The sequence below is a fragment of the Triturus cristatus genome, chromosome 4_1, assembly GCF_964204655.1.
Source record: "Triturus cristatus chromosome 4_1, aTriCri1.1, whole genome shotgun sequence".
NCBI lineage: Eukaryota > Metazoa > Chordata > Amphibia > Caudata > Salamandridae > Triturus > Triturus cristatus.
The window spans coordinates 57,706,470-57,727,751 of NC_140585.1; the positions used below are offsets into that span (position 1 = coordinate 57,706,470).

The 21,282-nt window shown below is 47.3% G+C and overlaps 1 protein-coding gene across 1 annotated transcript in view; it reads left to right on the plus strand.

Annotated features, from left to right (window-relative positions):
- LOC146839492 (keratin, type I cytoskeletal 19-like) overlaps positions 1-20,821 on the plus strand; it is a 33,793-nt gene extending 12,972 nt beyond the window's left edge. The window contains exons 3-8 of the mRNA XM_085651533.1: positions 366-522; positions 2,123-2,284; positions 2,385-2,510; positions 2,899-3,119; positions 5,510-5,538; positions 19,803-20,821. Of these exons, the coding sequence (XP_085507659.1) occupies positions 366-522; positions 2,123-2,284; positions 2,385-2,510; positions 2,899-3,119; positions 5,510-5,538; positions 19,803-19,825 (718 nt within the window). The 3' untranslated portion in view covers positions 19,826-20,821. The remainder of the gene's footprint in view (positions 1-365; positions 523-2,122; positions 2,285-2,384; positions 2,511-2,898; positions 3,120-5,509; positions 5,539-19,802) is intronic.
- The last annotated feature ends 461 nt before the right edge of the window (positions 20,822-21,282 follow it).

Consider the following 21,282-nt stretch of genomic DNA (forward strand, 5'->3'; position numbering starts at 1 on the left):
TCCCCTTTTACAGTCCCCCATACATTTCAGAGGCGGGCGACAGTCACTTAAACACTTTATGTCCCCACGCTGCTCTGGTGGCGATCACCGAGGCGGACCTCAAACAAACGCAAGTGGTGCCTCAGTAGAATGTACAGATGCCTGGATTTGTGAACACAGGGTGATGTTCCCCTTTCATGAATCTAACATTTTTTAACCCTGAACAATCATTTTTCCCAAAAGAATTTCTTAAGTGGTCATGTCTGTTATAGTTCGGGTTTTGGTAATTGTACCTGTGGACCAGAGAGCCTACATAGACCCTCAGGAAGCAAGAATAACGTGCGATTGCTTCACTTGTTTCTGATTTCAAATCTGTCTTTCCCAAGGTTTGAGAATGAGCAGGCTCTCCGTGTCAATGTGGAGGCCGACATCAATGGACTGCGCCGCGTCCTGGATGAGCTGACCCTGTCCAGAACTGACCTGGAGCTGCAGATCGAGAGCTTGAAGGAGGAGCTGGCCTACCTCAAGAAGAACCACGAGGAGGTGAGCTCTGCCTGGCACCGCGTGTGAAGGCCTCAACGGGGAGCAGGTGCCTCAAGACTAGCCGCCTCTAGAGCTAGCAAGCCCACTGGAGGCCTGAGTTAGAGAGGATGCTGGCAATGGTAAACCCCCCCAGAACACCCTACTTAGAGTTCCTTGCATGCCAACTATCTCACGGTAGAGGCTCTTCAGCTTTCATCAGTATGCCAAGGTAACTCTGTCACAAATCACACCTCTGTTGACAATTCAAAAACGAGCCCATGGCAAGACCCTCTTGCAGTATCTCTTTCCCAATCCTTTTCAGCTTCTCCGGATATTATCTTGCGTTGTCAACTACAGCCCACTGCTATACATGTCTTCACGCTCCTTGTTTCATGTGATGCATCATAATACCATCTCGTCCAAGCATGCTATATAAGAATATTAAATAAATAAATATTGGTAGGCACACAGCCCCATCTAGATACTTCCAAATCTGGCAGACTGACCTTTGTGAAAGATTACACAGGACAGGGTGACAAATGTTCTTATCACAGTTGTGTTGGGAAATTGGTCTCCACATAATAAAGAAGCTAAGTATGTGGCCACTGACAAAGTACAATCGCTATGGGTGCATTTTCAATGTCTATATTTATGATGAAAATTCTACCCGTGCCTGACAAGGCATTGGAGGATTAGACACCAGAGGTTTCAGTCAGAGCGGCTCTTTCATTGGTGGATGCAGCCGTGGTGCGGAAGAAACCCCGAGCACACCTAGACAGAGAGTTCTCCACCTGTGTGGATCTTGCTAGAGGAGGTAAAACCTCTGTCATTGAGACTGAGACAGTCGTCCCTTAGCTTCTTCTGCTGTGATCAAGATGATATGACGGGGCCTGTTTGCCGAATACACCAATCCATTTTTTAGCCAGTGGTATATTCAGCCACATCACTCAGCAGCACTACCCCATCTGCCCCGGAGTGGAGATTCAATAAGAATACTATATTTCCCTCTGATAGGTTGGCGAAGCGGCCAATCTGCACATATGACAGATAGAAACTCCGATGCCGAAACCGTAGTTGAGGCAGAGCCCATGAAAGACTGGGGAGAAGATGTGGCCTAATGGCTAGGGGGCCAACCTTAAATCTGGGGAACCAGGATCGAGTTTCGGCAATGACCCTCAACATCAAATCACTTAATCTCCCCATGCCTAACAAAAATGTTTCCTTATATAACACGACTGGTGCTCATGTAAAGCGCTCTGATACCTGGTACCTTTAGGTCAAGCTCATGCTATATAACCCCCCCCTCCCCAAAAAGGCTCTAGGATAATATTATTTTACTGGCTACTGCTAGGATTAGCTAGGATACCTGTATAGGTTCTCTAGTGTCAGAGTTGGGAAGTTTGAGAACCACTCAGAAAACACCCAAGGTATTCCATATAATCTAAGGGCAGGCACACCCAACGTGGCCCGCTAGAAGGCCCTGCCTTGAACATAATCCACCTATCGGTGTAGGGCCCCTTAAAACAACTTGCATTCCCTGTCTTGGGGGTAAGCATTGGGCTGCATCTTTCATCAGTAATGTATCTGATCCATCTTTAAATATGTTCCACTTTATTTGCAGGAGCTTATGGCTCTGAAGGGACAAGTCGGCGGCCAGGTCAGCGTTGAAATGGATGCTGCTCCAGCTGTGGACCTGGGCCGTATTCTTACGGAAATGAGGGACCAGTACGAACAATTGGCCCAGAAGAACCGCCTGGACGCTGAGGCCTGGTTCTTGAGTAAGGTAAGGTACCACCAGTCGTCTACCAGAGCAAGCGAGACTTGTCGTTTCACATCTAACGTAACTTCTTCTTCTCTTTCCCAATATCCTACTTTATCCCAAGTCGGACGAGTTGAACAAGGAGGTGGCCACCCACACGCAGGAGGTGCAGTCAAGCCGGACAGAGATCACCGACCTCAGGCGCACCATGCAAGGCCTGGAGATAGAGTTGCAGTCACAGCTTAGCATGGTACGTCCTTTTTGCTGGTAGCTGGAGATGTCTACACTCAAAGCCCCTTTCTCTGGGTTAGGGGTCTTATTATGAGTTCAGGGTTCTACAGCCTTGCACACATCTTCTCGATTGCCTAGCTGAACCTGGGCACAGTCTTGTAGAGGAAAAGCATATGAGATTTCAAGAGTTTTGCCATTAAAACAGTAGGGCTGGGGTGGCGTCCTGTTGACAAATGACTGTCTCTGTTAAACAGAACCTGCATTTGAGGGGAAGTGGTCTGCATTCCCTTTGCAGCCTGTCCGACACTGACATGGTTCCACTTTGCCCTCTCCTCCCGCCAGATTCCTCAGTCAGAGATCCTCCTCTGTGTGTGCTAACAGAAGTTATTCTCTTCTCTTTCTTGTAGAAAGCCTCCCTCGAGGGAACCGTGGCAGAAACAGAAGCCCGCTATTGTGCCCAGCTCCAGCAGATCCAGGGCATGATATCGCAACTAGAGGCCCAGCTTGGCGACCTTCGCTCAGACATGGAGCGCCAAAACCACGAGTACAAGATGCTGATGGACATCAAGAACCGGCTGGAGATGGAGATAGCCACATACCGCCAGCTGCTCGAGGGGGGCGATGCCCAGTAAGTAAGACTGGCTGATGTGCAGTGTTGTAGCCATGAGGGTATAGAGCATACTAGAGGGGCTTTCTTGTCATATCTTATTAGAAATTAACCTATAATGCTTGCATGTGAGCATGGAGGGGCTGCTGGTCCTATCACATTAGAATTACCTTATTAGAATGCTTGCATCCCATCGCAGATGAAAGATCGCCCAGGCCGATGGGTCAATCTGTGAGAAGCCACTTCGTCCCGAAAACTTTATAACTCCAACCTATTTCGATTGGGGTTTGATTTGTAGCACTAAAGGGGTTATTTAAAATCTGGCAGATGTTGGACATTAAAACAGCATGTGCAGGGTGTCCAGCCCACCCTATTTAGAGTGTCTACAGGTCCACAAACTCTAAATAGGGCATATGGGGCATCTGCCAATTTTTGTTAGATGTCCTGCTTGTGCAAAACTCTAAATAACCCCATAAACATGTATTAGTACCCACCTAGTGAAAAGTGTTTAAACATAAAATGTCCACCTGCAGGGCTCTGTCTGTAGCTTGAAGGGGTAAATGTGACTTTAGTGATGCCCTGTAGTCAGGTAATGGCACAATAAGGCTTCTTGTAACCTGGGCAGCCATTGTCATTCCGGAGTTTTTATTGTGCAACAAGCACCCCAGGGGTTGTGATCTTGCTTCACTTAAGTGCAGCTTTTGGGAATAAAATGTCAGAAAGCAAAAGTCTGGAAGAGGAGACATCAGGAGCGGAACATGTCTCCGTTGCCCGGAGTGATCGAGAAACCACATCCTTGAGGATATGACCTGGCGCTTTAGTGCAGTGGCTTCTCCCTCAGTGGGCAATGGTTCTCTCCCTCCATGTGCACCTCTTGAATCCCTTCCCCCGCAGAGGGTGGGAGACCCTTCAAACAAACCCTCTGCTCACCAGTTGTAACTCCATGCGCGGCCTGCTCTGTGGGATCCAGAGCCTGGTCCGGTCATCTTTAGCACTTCTAGCTGACCATTGGTCCATCGATGCTCCCCTCATTCCTTCGTGCTCGGGATTGGTAGACTCACTCAGGCTCTGTGGGATCCATAGCCTGGTCCGGTCATCTTTAGCACTTCTAGCTGACCATTGGTCCATCGATGGTCACCTCATTCCTTCGTGCTCGGGATTGGTAGACTCACTCAGGCTCTGTGGGATCCAGAGCCTGGTCAGGCCATCTTTAGCACTTCTAGCTGACCATTGGTCCATCGATGGTCACCTCATTCCTTCGTGCTCGGGATTGGTAGACTCACTCAGCCTCCGTGGGATCCAGAGCCTGGTCAGGTCATCTTTAGCACTTCTAGCTGACCATTGGTCCATCGATGGTCACCTCATTCCTTCGTGCTCGGGATTGGTAGACTCACTCAGGCTCTGTGGGATCCATAGCCTGGTCCGGTCATCTTTAGCACTTCTAGCTGACCATTGGTCCATCGATGGTCACCTCATTCCTTCGTGCTCGGGATTGGTAGACTCGCTCAGGCATGTGTCTCCTCTCCAATTCTTTGTTTTTTGGAAGTGTCTGGAAGAAGGTTCCTGCCCCACAATATGTACCAGGGCCCTGAAAAGTTGCCGCACTTCGCTTCTGCACATATTTTAAAATCTAGTTAATCCCACCGCTAATTTCAAGAAATGAGTTTAAAAAAAAAAGAAGAATGTTGTGACCAATTAATCTTTTTTTTTAAAAGAAGAATTTTGTGACTGAGCTAGCTAAAAAAATATTTGGTGGGTATCTTGTGTGACATTTGTGTGAGCCGTTCATTGTCCACATTCTGTGATTCATCAAAGCGGGCAAACTTCTCAGTTGTACGCAGCGAGGAAGTGAAATTTACACAAATTCACTGATAGAATAAACAGTTCGCAGACATAATTTCTACAACTCCTTTTTGGCGACAGGAATTTATGTATCAACATCACCCAGAGCAAGAGAGAAAACATTGTTTAATCAAACCTTTGGGCCCTGGCACTTTAAAGACTACTTATTTTTGCCAGTTTGGGCAATGCCACCACATCGTCCCAATTCTCGGCTACACCTCTGATAAATGTTTGCTCTTCCTCCCCATACAGCCCCATGAACTGCTGCAGGAAGTGGGCGGTTACTTTTCTGCCCCCCAATCATCTCTGCCAAGTCCTTTCTAGGTGCCCAGTTCATGCCCTCAGAAGGACTCCAGGAGTTTGCCTGAAGGGCTAGAGTAGCTTTGCCAGGGACACTCTGCGCTTTCGTGTGATGTAAATTCGAGGTCCTGCTGCACGTGTAGGCCCCTGGAAAGCAGACCGCGCCCTCTGTGTGTGTGTGTGTGTGTGTGTGTGGGGAGGGGGCAGGGGAGGGGCCTCGCGGGATTAAGTGCCGAGAGTGACACGTTTCTATGCTCTTCTCCCCGCAGTGTGTCCGGAGGCTCGCAGTCCACAGATGGTAAGCATTCCTCTATACTTAATCTCACATTTACAAAACGCAGCCCCTTCCGGGTCACTTTGAACAAACGGGTATATTTGGTAAAGCTAAGAACATTGCATAGCGCTTGAAGGACTCGGCTACCTTCCCAGAGTCCCGCATTTCTGGTTTAACTGGCCTTGCTCATGAGATAATGGGAGGCAGCCAGGAGCACAGACCCGGGTATTCAGGGCTTTAAGTGGGATGAAAAACGGTGGGGTCTCTCAAAGGGGCGTGGCCAATGTAATTAAGAGTGTGGCTTAAAAATCCGTAAATTACAAATCTGTACTTTTTCATAGTGTGCCCGACTCGTATTTTGCTGTTTCTGTTATTGCATTCAGATATATGATACAACAAGTAATATCATACCTACAACAAGTCAGGACTATTGGCTTTGTCAATGGTTATTAGCTGCATCATATAAATAAGTAGCAACTATGGCTTGTAATTAATATTGAAAAAGCTAACACTTAAAGCCCTGGTGACACCACAATGTTGCTGCTCCTGAGTTTCAAAAAGAGAAGGGAAATCCAGAGAGAAAATGACTCTTTAAAGGATTCCACTTCCTCTACAACCCTCATGTCTTAACATCCATTTGCGAGAAGTGAGCAGCGCACATCGACGTGCCAGCTGTCCCTGTAGTCCGGGGAAAAACAGACCACCTGTGCCAGGGCACAAAACAGAGCCCGATAGAGACCCGTTTCGAGGCCCCTTTTTAAAAAAAACGGAGACCCGGCCAGAGGCGTAGCTAGAGCTTGTGGCGCCCGGGGCTATCTCGCAGATTGCCGCCCCTGGTGAGGGGGGGTTGCTGGGGAAAAAAGACAGCGACCACTTGAAAGAGGTCCGAGAGACACATAGTATCGCCGCTAATAGTTACCTCGATCATTTAAGTTACATGCACATACATGACACGCTCCAAGGCTACACAGTTGAATACACCGGTGACTGGCCGTACAAAAGAGAACACACAGACTGCATGATCTATCTGGGGGCTCAGAAAAACCACATGTGACATCCATCAGAGAGCTGCGTGAATAATTACCTGGTTATCCCCTCAGCACAATGCAAACATGCACATACATGACACTGTTCAAGGATCTATCATCTACAGCGGACATTAAATGACCATTCATCATGGTCCCCCCATTAAAGCACTGCACTTTGTGATCTGCATAAGACATGTTCTTTGCAGCGGGCACATTAACCCTCTGTGCTACCTTTCCAGGAGTCAACCCTTCCACTAGACAAAACTCCATCTCTCTCTAGGAAGAACATTAATCACCAAAGTTATCATTACATTTTTATTGTTTCTGAAAATTGCTGGAGGCCAGGAAGGAGGCAGCAAATTTTTTTCAAAACATAATATACTTGCAAACACTACGCACCCACCCAAAATAGGTACCCAGTGAGGTCACACCGCTAGAATCGCCCTAATCTGCTCAAGGTTCATGTGACCTCAGTGACAGAGTGACAGCGACTGGATCACTGTTGCTCTAGGGTGTGCTGCTTCGTAGGCCTGCCTGCAAGACTGGAGATGAACTTCAGTATGGATTGTGGTGGACAGGCCTTCAAGGGTAACCCACAATAGACACCACTAGGGTACACCTGCCTGTGCTAAGACATCAAGCCTTCTAAGGTCTAGTGGGGCCTTCTACGGTCTAGCATGGGAATGTGCTCCCTCAGTAGAGTGGTCTGGTGGACTGGTCATGAAGGCTGAACCCAGTTCCCCAGTTCCAAATTCGACAGCTCTGGCCATAGTGCCACATCCTCTCCCCCACTGAACACCATACTTCCCCACTGAGAGAAACTCGCACTGCCTTCAGCTACAAACTAATTGTGCCCGCTATAAACACTTGGATGTGGCTAAAAACAAATTATGCACTTGATAAGAGTAATATACTGCCTAAAAAAAAGTAAAAGCAACCACTCATAGGGAATGCAAGATTAAGTAAAGCATGTGAAATGTAAGCAGAAACAACATGGTTACCTTAACGATCTCTCACTCACTATTCAGAAAGCAGCGAGTGGTTTCACCTGAAAAGTTATGGACATGACTAGAGGGCCCTGAAGGGAACAGTTTCAATATCCATTGCTTATATCCTTACAAAACGTAAGCAGTATGGTATAAAAAGACCACATCCATAAACACAGAGCCATGGCACACATTGTGATTTCCAATCCAACCAACAACCAGGTAATGCAGTACCTCCAGGAATGGTACACTCTCCCAACCTGGGAACAACAATGCTGTTCAAAGAAAGAAGAGAAAACGAAAGTAGCGCTTCACTGGCAAACTCTGTGATGCTGGTGTATTTGGATGTAAATAAAATCAATCTGGCCACTTTGCAACCCCTCTGTCTTACTTTATTTTGCCCCCCCACCTCCCTTTCCCACGCTAGCAGCACCCCTCAGAGAGAAAACGAGAGAAAAAGGGCATCTCTCGCAAGCGTGTTTCTTTTTTGGATCCATTTCACATGAAAGCAACTGCAATTAGCACGAACCAAGCGCACAAACCAAGCGGAGCCTAAAATAAAACATTTCTCCTCCCCCCAACATTGTGCCCCCACCCTACCTAACCCACCGATCGCAAAATACCCCCCTCCCCAGCCCCAAAACTCACCTTTCCTCTCCGACGCGCAGGAAGCAAATGGCTTCCTGCGCCTCGGAGAACAAAGGGGAAACATCCATGACGTCAGCGCCTGAGCCGCGCTGACGTTATTGATGACGCGGGGGGAGGCAGGTGAAGGTCTTCCCCTGCCTTCCCAGTAAAAAAAAAATAAAAATAAAAAAAATCGACCACTGACGGGGGGAGCGCCATCGCTTCCCCCGTGGGTGGGTGTCATGACGTGCTGGACACGTCATGGGCACAGCGCGACTGTGCTCCATGACGTGTCCAGCACCTCATGGGCACACAAGGGGTTAATGGTTGAATTTTGGATTATTGTGAGGAAGAACATTTTTTCCAAAGGTTTTGCGACTGATAGTTGACGCAAGAGTACGTGCAACACATTTTGAGCATTACACACTTGTGCTGTTTGGGGCAGACACCCGTCACAGCTCCAGTCACAACATTGGGCAGAGGCATCAGGGTAAGCTCCGCACTCTCTTAGTGGTGTTGCAGCCACCATATCAGGCTGATTCGCCAGGATGTTCACTGGGCTGGAGCGAAGCTATCGGCTCACGCGTCCGCCTTCTTCAACGTTGTTGCCACGCCCCTGCTTTCAACTTATCTGGGTCAGGAGTCATTCCCCATCAGAGAATATGTGCCCAGAGAATTTGCTTGGTCTTGTGAAACTCACACTTTGCTGCATTCAGAGTGAGGCCTGCATCAGCAAGTAACTGACACACTTGTGTGAGAGCCTTGCCATGCTCCTTTCGTGTTGTCCCAAATTCCAGTATGTCATCACTGTAATGCAAAGCATGTTCAACAGGTTGAATTACTTGGTGCATTACATCCTGAAATATTTCAGCAGCCGAAGACACTCCAAAACTCTGTCCCTTGTATCTGATCAAAAAAACATGAGTCGAAAAATTGGTAATGTACCTTCAATTCTCTTCCAGCTCGAGTTGATGGAATCCCTTGTTCAAGTCAAGACTTTGGCTCCATTTAATTGCATAATCATGTCCGCTATTTGGGGACCAGGATGTCTTTCTCTTGATTGTTTTGCTGGTCTGTCGCATATAAACACTAATGTGCACTGCACCTCCACTGTCCTTTTTTGAAAACCACCACTATGGACGAAATCCATTGCATAGGACCAGTGCACTGGCTGAGATGATCTGTTATACCTCTGTGATGTTGCGGGATTTGCGGGGCCTCTCTAGCTCCTGCCGTTCCGTTTTCCCGGGGCGATTTAAGGGTAAACGCCGTTGTCCGTGTTGTGGCTGGACGCCTTTCTGGACCCATGTTAATGTTCCTCGCCCTGCAACGGCTGGCGCACAGCATCTTTGTTTGCTGCTGAATACAAGGTCGGTAGGCTGCCATGCCCTGCATATTTACGATCTCCTTGTTAGGGAAAATCCCCTTTGCCTGCTACTTACCGAAACCTGGTTGGGAGAGGCTTCTAATCCGGATGTCTTCTCAGCCATTCCTCCGGCGTACAATATCTTCCGGCAGGATAGAGTGAAGGGTAGAGGCGGGGGAGTGGCGGTAGTGGTGAAAAAGAGCGTTTCCTGCTCAGTTCTTCCTCTTAATTCCATCGGGAGCGCTGAGTCGCTCGCCTTCACGCTCAGACTGTCCCCGGGCCAGGCCCTGAAGGGGTTGTTGGTCTACAGGCCACCAGGCCCTTTGGGTTCCTTCCTGGAAGATCTGCAGACAGCTGTCTCTGAGTTGGTGCTGACCTCACAGCACTGCGTCATGGCTGGTGATTTCAACCTCCACCTTGACGTAGCGGATGACTCGGATGCGGTCAAACTGTTGGATATTACATCTCCACTGGGATTGTTACCGTTCGTGTCGGGGCCAACCCATGAGAAGGGGCATACCCTGGATCAGGTGTTTTCATCTGTCCCTCTTACGGAGGTTGACACCCTGCCGGTGCTCTGGTCCGATCACAGGCTGATCAGATTTTCGGTGCTGGAGAGTGCGCGGCCGGATACCAGTGCCTCAGTCTTGTCTAGACCGACCTCGAGAGCGCTGCACAGAGTGACACCTGACATGCTGGAACAGGCGCTTCTGGATCACCCATGCCATCTTTCGGGCGATCTGGATAGCGACACTGAGGCTCTGCAGCGGTGGCTCATTGATAGGCTGGACGATCTGGCCCCCAAGGTAGCCCTCCGATCCACGGTGGCACGGCAATCTGCACCATGGTTCACGGAGGCTCTTCGTGTGGCTCGCAGCCAATGTAAGGTGGCCGAGAGGGCCTGGCGACGTTTGTTTGATGGGGAGGCTAAACTCGCCTACAAAGGCGGTGGTGAAGGCCTACCATCGGGACATTCTGGGAGCTAAGAGGGACTATTTGGCTAGGAGGATCGAGGCATCCGCGAACTCCTGTAAGGAGATCTTCACCATTGTGAAGGAGTTCACGACCCCTAGTTCCCAATCGCCCCCTCTAGTTTCTTCAGATACGTGGGCAGGTGATCTGGCCGGCTTCTTCACTAATAAGATCAAGGCGATTCAGGCCTCCTTTGTGGAAGGACCGGAGGATGGAAGCGGCGTCACCGGGGCTGGGTGCGGATTTCCGCACACACCGACGGCGGTGCTGTCTGATTTTCCTGCTGTTTCTAGCGAGGTGTCCAGGCAGCTGTAGGCCAATTTGAAATCTGGCTCGCCACTTGACCCCTGCCCCGCCAAATTTTTGGCTGGGATGGCGGAGGTGGTGAATCCGCTGGTTAATCCCATCCTCAACTCCTCGCTGAGGGAGGGGAGGGTCCCCAGCTCTTGGAAGAGAGCGATGGTGATCCCCCTCCTAAAGAAACCGGGTCTCGACGTCGAGGTTCTGGCCAATTATAGGCCAATTTCACTTCTTCCGGCCCTCACGAAGATCACGGAAAAACACGTCCACGGTGTCCTGTCGCGCTTTCTGGAAGCTAACAATCTGCTCCATCCATCTCAATCCGGTTTCCGTCCTAATTTTAGTACGGAAACGGCATTGCTAGAGGTCACTGAGATCATCAGGGAGACTCTTGATGTCGGCGGGAGGGCGATGCTGGTTATGTTAGATCTATCGGCGGCCTTCGACACCGTCCCCCACAGGGCGCTCTTAGCGAGGCTTTATGACATCGGCCTTAGGGGGACGGCGCTCAGGTGGTTTACATCCTTCCTTGAAGGCCGCCGCCAGACGGTCTGGGTTTCCCAGAGCTCTGCCGAGATGCCGCCATTGGGAGTTGGGGTTCCACAGGGATCTGTGTTGAGCCCCACGTTGTTTAACATCTTTATGTCCCCTTTGGCGGCCTTGGTGGAAGCATATGGGGCCCAGATCATCTCTTACGCCGACGACACGCAACTCCTCTTCACATGCGGGAAAGACCAGGAGTTTGATGGAGGGAGAATTCGGGACTGTCTTACATTGGTCTTTGACTGGTTCCAACGGAACAGTCTAAGGGCCAACTCGAGCAAGTCCGAGGTTCTGTTTTTTGGTTGCGGTGTCGATCCGGAGTGGCAGCATTGGTGGCCGTCCGACATGAGCCCTCCTGCACAGTCTTCCTTGGTGGCTAAAAACCTGGGTGTCAAGCTGGACAACCAGCTATTGCTGCGAACACACATTCTGGGTCTGGCTGGCACCTGTTATGGAATTTTGAAAATGCTCCGTAAATTCCTGCCCCTGCTGTCTGAGGAGCACAGGCGTATTACTGTGCAGGCTCTCGTCGGTTCGAGGCTTGATTATGCTAATGCCCTCTTCCTTGGCCTCCCTGATTACCTAGTTCAGCGCCTACAGGTGGTACAGAACTCTGCCGCCCGGGCTATCTTTGGCCTGCGTAGACGAGCCCGAGCTTCCGGGCTGCTTCAGGCGCTACATTGGCTGCCTGTCCGGAAGCGGATCCAGTTTAAATCCCTGACTCTGATGCACAAAGCCCTGTTTGGATCAGGGGCTGGATACCTGCGGCGGAGACTAGCCTTCTATCGACCAGTCCGCTCCTTGCGCTCGGAATCCCTTTACAAAGCGGTGGTCCCTCGGGTGAGGAAGGCCCGCACGGGAGGGCGCTCTTTCAGCTGCAAAGCCCCACAGCTGTGGAACTCGCTTCCTCTTTCGCTGCGCAGCACTGTCAATCTGTTCCAGTTCAGGAAGAGCCTGAAGACCTGGCTTTTTAATCTTTAGGCTGTTCTTATTGCTTCAGTTTCAGTTCTTTTTCTCATTCTTTTGCTGTGTTGTGTTATTTTTATTCTGAGATGCAGGTGGAAAGCGCCGGGACACTCTTTTCGAGTAGCCGTGCGCTATAAAAGAACGCTGTAACATAACATAACATAACATAACATAACATAACGTATTGCTCAATTATTTCGTGCTTCAAAAGCATTTTCTTGAGTTTTCCTAAACCATGAAACAACAACAGGAACTCACTTACTATTTCAGACTAAGTTAGAAGGTTGTAACTGAGAGATATCAGTCATATGTCAGCAGCAGTGGCAAAACTGAGCAGGCATGCACTGGATGAAGTTCCTTGGAGGACATGGACAGACACTTGCATTGATGTAATTTTGTGTCGCATGGTTGCTGTGAAGGACCCTTGGCTTTGCAGTGGTTCGGAAACAGCCCAAGTGTATACCTGTGTGCCTGATTGAATGGGGTGAGGCACAAGGGACAGGCTGTTAAACGTTTACCCAGGCATGATGTTCATTGAGGCACCACTGTCTATGATAAAAGTTACTGGTTGATCATTCACTTTCAGTGTGATTTTGCGATACATCCAAATGAAGTTTGCTGTTTTGTTTGGTGAACTTCTTTTGAATTGTAGTCTTCTGTACAAGCAGCTAATCCTGCATGTTCATGCCGCACTTTGTAGCTACCATTAACACACACCCATCTTCTTCATCGTTACTCAACTGCGATGTCGAGGATCCTTTGTACGATGAGCTTATCAACCATTCATATAGTCTTGTTCCCATTAGTTGAAGTTGATGTTGCTTTTTTGATTTTGCGGGCATGGCAAGAATGTTTCTGGAATCTTTGGGCACCCATTTTCTCTTCTCGCGATGACAGCATGGTGGTGACCCCTTTTATAAATCTAGCCATCTTCCTCGGGGTCAGGTAGAGTCTATGCAACGTAAATAAGTGATTCCTCCTTATGGCAGCCAGCTTAACTGTTGAGTAGAGAAGACGCTGAGAGAGATGCCCTACCTCCGGATGCTCCTCTACTGGTGACTAGCCCTCCCATGGGTGGAGAGAGATTTTACTCTCTGTTGCCTTCCTTTGCTAATTCCCAATACCATACAGAAACTTCCTTTCTTAAGGGCTTTAAGTCCAACATCTTCTCATCGAATTTCTGAATCCACTGACTAACCCACCTCTGCTTTTACCCCCATGAAACTATGTGCAAGTATTTTTACCCAGAGAGAGCGCCTTTAGTTTTCTCCTGTATGGCCTCACAGGAAATCATACAAGTGCCTATCCTTAATTCTTCCCAGCGCCTAATACCCTCGTTGGTCAATGGTAGGCTTAGCTTATCCTTAAGTAAGGGAGAACCAGGCAATTACCAAAATAGGGGCATACCCAGAATAGTACTCAATACCTAAGATGTTTTAGATTGAGTACCAAACCCCTGAGAAAGCCCACAACACATTCAATCTCACCTTCTTGAAACATCTGGAATCACCAAATTCATAGAGGAAACCATCCTTCCCTACAGAGCTCAGCATAGTTGTATATAGCATCCCCCTGCTGAAGTCATCCGGACAAGATAACAACATTCTAGAGTTACCAAATTGAAAGGACATATAGTGCAATAGAAGATCTGAGAATGAAACCCCACTCTTTTCTAATTTTCTTCTCAGTTTCTTCCAACTGAGTCTGGCTCCCTTGGAGGCTCAAATATAATTTGCTAGTCTGACCTGTATCCTTGCTTGACAATCCTTAGGGAATAGAAGAGGGACATTATTGTATAGGCATGTTACCTTGGGCAGGATCTTCATCTTAACCAGATTCGTCCTACCGTATAGCGGTAGTAAAAGATGGTCCCATCTTGCTAAAAGTCTGTCAATTTCCTTAATCACCCTATCTAAATTATGCTTCGGCACCTGATCTAATTCCTGCACAACTTTAATACCCAGATAGATGATCTTAGTCTGAGGAAACACAGTGCCACTTTTCTGATTCCGAAACATCACCTCTGTTTTATTCTTATTGATAGAGTAGGCTGTGAAATCACCGAAGGCATCAGTAATTTCTCCCATTCATGTGACTGTCCTGCTGGGAAAACTCATGTACAAAATAATGTCATCTGCATACAAAGCAACCTTATTTTCAAATCCCCGAAACTCAAAGGAAAGAATGTCAATGTCTGTTCTGAAAGCCTGAGCTAGGGGCTCCATGTATAGATCGAAAAGTAAAGGGGATAGTGGACATCCATGTTGGGTTCCCCTCCAGATGTTTATTCTCCTAGTCAGATTATGAATGCGGGTTGAATGCCAGCCACTGCTAAAGCTTTCCACAAGTAAGCTCAAAAGACCCTATCAAATACGTAAGCCGCATCTATTGTGACTATAGCCAAAGGGTCTGAGTTTGCAATAGATATGTCTCTTGATGAAATGAACAAACGGGTTAGGACAAACAACTGCCTTCCTGGCACAAATCACTTCTCGTCTGGATGTCTTATACCTGCTACCCGAGCTAGTCTTCTTGATAAGATACCAGTAAAAAATGTTATATTCATAGTTCAACAGGGAATTTGACCTATATGAATCCACCTTCTTTGGGTTCTTATTCAGCTTTAGGAGTAAGGTAATTATGACTTCATTCCACAACAGGGGGTATGTGATCTCCTAGACAACAACTCTCTCCATATAGCAACTATAACCTCCTTCAAAGCTTTATTGAACTGTCCCTGGAGTGCATCAGTGCCTGCTGCTTTCCCACTCTGGGTTCTATTTATTTGTGGAAGGATTTTTTCCTCCAAGATGGGGCTCAAGAGGACTGTTGTTCCTTTACAGAGAAAACTGGGAGCTGCACCCTCCTTAACCACTCTCTTAACTTTGCTTGCTTACGGTTAGTTGTCTCTGTGTAAAGGTCTTCAAACAACTTTACTATACACACTTCTATCTGATCTTGATCTTCTGAAGTATTTCCCTCTTCATTCACGATTAGTGCCTCAATGTGGTTCCATCCTCTGTCTATTCTTGCCTTCCAGGCAAGCAATCTTCCTCTCCTCTTCCTGTATTTAAAGTGTACCAACTTGCTCGCTTGCCACTTTTCTCTGTTCCTCCTCTCTATTACCTGCCCGAAACTCTCAAGTTTCTCAAGCAGCAGCCTATGCTCAGCCGCTTCCACCTCCTCCTCTGACTACTGTAGGTCCATTTCTAACATGCTAATTTCTTCCTCAAACCTTTTGTCCTCCTGCCCTTTTCTTCCTTTCCAAGCCCCCTGCTTGCATGGAATACCTCAGACAATTGCCTTGTATACATCCCCTACTTCCAAAATACTGCTGACTCCTCCCTTAATATCTTAAGTATGTCTGTATCTAAAAGTAGTGTTCTATTCAATGTCCACCTAAGTTTGACCTGAATTTCTGGCAAACCTATCGCCAAAACACTGCTAAATGATCTCAGCAATACAAAGGAATGTGCTTAATCTCCTTGACATTGTGTAATACTTATTTTTCTTCCTTAAAAGAATCTATCCTAGCATAACTGCAATATCTTTCATTAAAAAAGTGTACCCCAGTTGCGGCTAGTGACATTTGAAAGTGGTGAGGAGTAAAAGTTTGTGATGAGTCCCCAGTGGCAAGAGAGCGAACCCGACCATCATAAGGGCGGTTCGGGGGAGTTCTCGCCCGAAGTGTTTTTGAAAAAAAAAAAAAGAATGGGCAAATGGTGTATTTCCAAGCAAATTTGAGAAAGCCAGAAGGTTAATAAAGCAATAGTAAAAGTGTAGTTATGACATCAAAAAAGAGATTTCATATGATAATGAAGTAGGTAGCTGCTTATTCAGCATAACCACAGAACTTCATAACAGACTTTGAGATAACAATGCTGAGTACCTCACAGATTTCTTTATTTATTGATATACCTTTACAAATGAAGGGTCTCATTTATGAGAAGTGACGCATTGCTGCGTGAAAGCAGTGATGCGTCACTTCTCAGTGCGCCCTCCTTGCGACATGATGGATGCGTCATATTTACTGTATGATGCATCATGTCGCAAGGAGTTACAGATACATCAGTATTTCTGAAGTATTCGTAGATTGCGCTGTGTCACTTCTACAAGGCTTACTGATGTGGGAACGCCCACCCGGCATACATTATACCTGACGCAGGTATAACGTAGCGCAGGGGTTGACAAAGTGACGCATCTGCTTAGATGCGTCACTTTGTAAATAGGGTGCAACAGGAGGCATGTTTTACTCTGCCGATGCGTCACAAAAAGTGACGCAACGGAAGTGAAAACTGTCAAAGGCCTCATAAATAAGGCCCATTATACCTGACTCGGGTAGAATGTAGCGCAGGGGTTTGCAAAGTGACGCATCTGCTTAGATGCGTCACTTTGTAAATAGGGCGCAACAGGAGGCATGTTTTATGCCGCCGATGCGTCACAAAAAGTGACGCAAAGGAAGCGCAAATCTGTCGCAAGGCCTCATAAATAAGGCCCGAAATCTACTTAGGAAATACAAGTTGTGATTTGTCAGACTGAACACGAGAAGGCAAGGAATAAACTTCCTTGCTGTCTCATTGTGTCCAGTCCGACAAATCACAATAAAGGCGCATTGGCTGCCAGCTCAAGTATATTGAACTATACTGTTTATTTTTGCAGACTTGATATTACTTCTAGTCTTTATTTGGGCCTATTGCAGACACCTGTGTCTGCACTTAAGCAAGAAACAAGTTGGAGTTTTGAAAGTCTGCCAATTAGCCCTGCCAAAGGAGCACAAAGGCTAGAGACATGCAGCTCCTTTCGATTACAGGCACGTGACAATACCGAGTCAGCAATTAAATTACATTGCAACTTCAAAATCCCACAAACATACTGGCACTTTACAGAAAGATGGGACCTGGAGATGGCAGCCGCCATGCATGTTGCGTTCCATGTCATCAAGCAGCCTCTGTGTTGACATTAAACGGGACATGCCTCAGTAATGAGCATTGAAATCGCCCTTTGCTCGTCACATTTATTTCATGGATGGTGGGAAGCCATAGCGAAGAAGAGATTTCAAAGGCACACAGACTTTTCTTAATGCCAGGTTTCCCTCAACAGTTGCATGCGTAGTGTCTAGAACTTCAAATACGCGTTTAAAATATGGGGTCATAAAAAGGTAGAACAGGCAAACAGTCAGACAAAGCTGTGCATCGGTTTTGAAACGTGAAGCTGATCTAGTTTACTTTAACAGCATTTGCTAAGTCACGTATAGATTATGCGTTAATAAGTTTAAAAACGGGTACAGGTGAGCGTTAACAATAAATTAATTATATCATACCAGGACTGGTACTGTTAGAGTATGCAAATACGAGAAGGTTCCAGGGGCACGACAAAACTAGAGAGGTGCTGTTCTGAAAAGCAATAAAGGTATGGGCAAAAGTAATTTAAACCTAAAGAAATTTAAAGCAAAAAGGGTCTTTCATAACCTCTGTACATAGTACTTATTTTACAACGAGGGAAAAACTCCTTGACTTGTCCCGAGTGAAAACATTCACTGGCTGGCCCATTTAAATTGCTCCACTAATCACAAGCACGGAAGGTGTACTTGCTTCCCGTGTTAATTATTCCGAACGGGGTTATCTGAAAAGGGAAACAGAATAGGCCGGGGTGTCAGAGTTAAAACGGCCCGACTTCTATCTGTCAAAACACCGAAAATGATGTAAAAGTCGGCTTACCGGGAGATTAATTCAATGGCTGCATAAATAACCTCGACATCCGTGGAGACTGGCGCCAACAATGCGTAAAGCGGAAGTAAACGTGCTGCATGAAGCGTAACCTACGTGATGGCCATAAACAACAGATATTACGGGCAGATATCTATCAGGTCAAAAAATGCTCCAAAGTGCGAACAGACTCGGACCCGTCTGTCTAATTAATGGTAATTCCGGGACAGCTGAATGAAGCCGGGGACAGCAAATAAAATAAACTCCAGCGACTAAATCGAAATAACAAAATAGCAAAGAACCACTACCGCCGGCCGCTACCGCCCCTGAAATAGTGCCGCCTGGGGCGGGCCGCCCCCACCGCCCCCCCCTAGCTACGCCACTGGACCCGGCCCACTTCAAGCCCTGCGGGTATTAATGACAAAGTGGCTCTCCTATCTGCCTTTGTTCCCTCTCTCACTCCTTTTCCTCTCCTTTGTCTATACCTTTCTCACTCTCTCTTCTGCTTGTCACCTCCCTCACTTTAACTTCATATCTCTCTCTACTGTTTTGTCTCCTTATTTGTTCTCTTTATAATCTATAGCTCACTTCGTGCACACTTCCTCTCCTTCACCTTTTTGTCTTTCTCGCTCTCACCCCGTCCCTCTCTTCTCGGTCCCATCAATCCCCTAACTTCCTCTGTTTCCTAATAATTCTCTCTTCCGTATATTTGTCACTTTCTTCTCTGTTTGACCCAATCTCACTTCTTCTCAGCTTTTTCTCCTCCTTTCTCAATCTCCTGCCCTCATCATTTGTTGTGCTATATGCCCTGTGTGGCCCGCTCTTGTGTCCGCAGCCCATACTTCCCAACCACGCTGGGTCTCTTTCACCAGTCCCATCCTTCTGGTCCTCAAGTTTGCAAAAAGTGGGGCACATTACGATGCCGGTGGAACCGTCACCTACAGGCCATCAATGGCTGTCTCACCGACATACAGCCCTTCGGGCCGACCACCACATTACGATGCCGGTGGAACCGTCACCAACAGGCCATCAATGGCTGTCTCACCGACATACAGCCCTTTGGGCCGACCCCCACATTATGATGCAGGTAGTTGGACCCTAAAATCTCAGAGCACAGACCGCCGCCTCCAACAGGATCTACTAATCCCGTTGAGGCGGCGGTCAGAATCGTGATCCCGAATGGAGGCAGAGCCTCCAGCTTAAGCACAGCCGCCATGATCACGATTTCTCTTTCCAAATGCCTTTTCATGGTGGTCCCACCACCATGGATAGGCAGACGGAAACAGACTTTGGAGGGCCCAACCAGCACCCTCGTCCCCCCCACACGTCCAGGCACCGTGTGCACCACATGATGCCTGGCACACGGTGCATGAGTGTTTGATAAATACCCTTTTCTACTGCGGCTTGTGCTGCGCCCCTTTTCCGGGCCACAGGCCGCAGTAGAAAAAGCCATTTTCCGACTTCCTGCATGGCGGTCTAATCAAAATATGGCAGGTGGGACCACTGACTAATGTTGGGCGGTCCTACTCCCGCGGCAATGACCGCCATTGTAATGTGGCCCACTGTTCTGTTCCGTGTTCTATTTACTATATAATGCATAGGCAGATGCATCTCAAGTACATATGTGGTACATTAAAAAAAGTGTTTCCTTGGACTCTTAGGACATATCTCAGAAGCACTGAAAACAACCAGAAAAAGATCTGTTATCACTAATGTAGACGTCCCTTCTACCAATCAAAGCGAAATCAGTCCTAAGGTGTGAAATCCTAACATCTGCCCTTTTTTGTCACTCTAGGCTCCAAGAGTGGGGGCAAATAAGGCATGCCCCTAGAGAAAAAGCGGGAGGAGCCCAGTTCCAAGAGCATACCAAAGACCCGGAGGACTCAGATGAGAGAAGAGACAGCATTTGAACTAAAAAGAAAAGAAGAAACATCTAGGTGGAAGCCAGAAAACATGAACCTAGATGGACATTTTAAGTCTCACAGTTTGGTTTCCAAGCATGAACAAGGTTCAATAACGTGATTCCAAGTCAAAGGTTCCTGGCGATGACCTGAAACTGCCGGCCATTTTGTTGAAATGATGACCCTTTTGAACTCTGTTGGTGCATTAGTCTGTCAACTACTATGGTCTAAGCACAGTGTTTTGTTTTTATCACTCCCTCAACCAATGGCTTTTCAAGAGCCTGTTTAGTGGAATACTGTCTCTAAAAAGCATGGCTGTTTTGCATGACTTGTTTGATACAAGTAAAACCATTGGCAAAGCCAATTTGTTTGGCTTTTCCTTCTTAGTTTTTTCCATGAACAAAGTTTGTACAGATCTGTCAAACTATTTACACTCCCGCAAAGTGACAGCTGTTTTTTAGGGTTATCCAGCTGTGGTCCAATGAGGTGAATTTTTGGGAGAGTGGGGAAGTTTAGAGAAAGACTGAACGCCTTTATCTGAAGGGAGGCATGTGTCATGAAGGGTGAAGGTGATTTAAAGGCATGTGATACTCTCCAGTGATGGTGAGTTGAGAGGTATAGTTTGCATTATGTGATTATTTCAATCAGAACATAAACAAAGTACTATTTGTTTTATGCCTTGGCACAGTCACACTAAGCTTCCTATTATAGGAAATGTTGATTTCCACGACTTTCAGTCAAGTGGCATTGAGCCCGTCCATTTAAACTACTTCTTATTACCAGGAAGGAGGCGGTGCTGACCCATCACTGGGTAATATGTTTCCAGAGTTGATGAAAGCGTTATTGTTTCCAATACATATATATATATCTGTTTTGGCTGTCTAATAAAAATCCTTCGCTGGGCTCCCCCAAACCGCAATTCATGTATGTTATTTTGTCAGAATGAATACCCGTTCCAGACCCGTACCAAGGACAGACATGCCAGCCCTCCTGATTCAGGCGGGAGACTACCGATTTGAAGGCTAGTGTCCCGTCTCCCGTCTCCCGAGTCAAGCATCCAGAAACCAGATTCGACAGGCTGCAGCAGGAATTACAGAATGACCTCCTTCGGGTGCTTAAAATAACTCAAAGTTGAGCTAAACTGAGAGCTCAAAATTATGTTGTCTCTCCAGCCTTTGTTTTCCTACCAACATCCCGTAGTTGTGAATATATTATTGCCTGACCCAGCCCAAAAGCTATTGGCTTAGAAGTGAGCTTGGGCAGGCCCTGGATTCAGGACTCCGGGAAAAAATGTATTTACCTGCCTCCGAGTCCTACGCCCTGCGTAATAGATGATACCTCGACAAGAAAAAGAACTCACTGATGACAGAAATG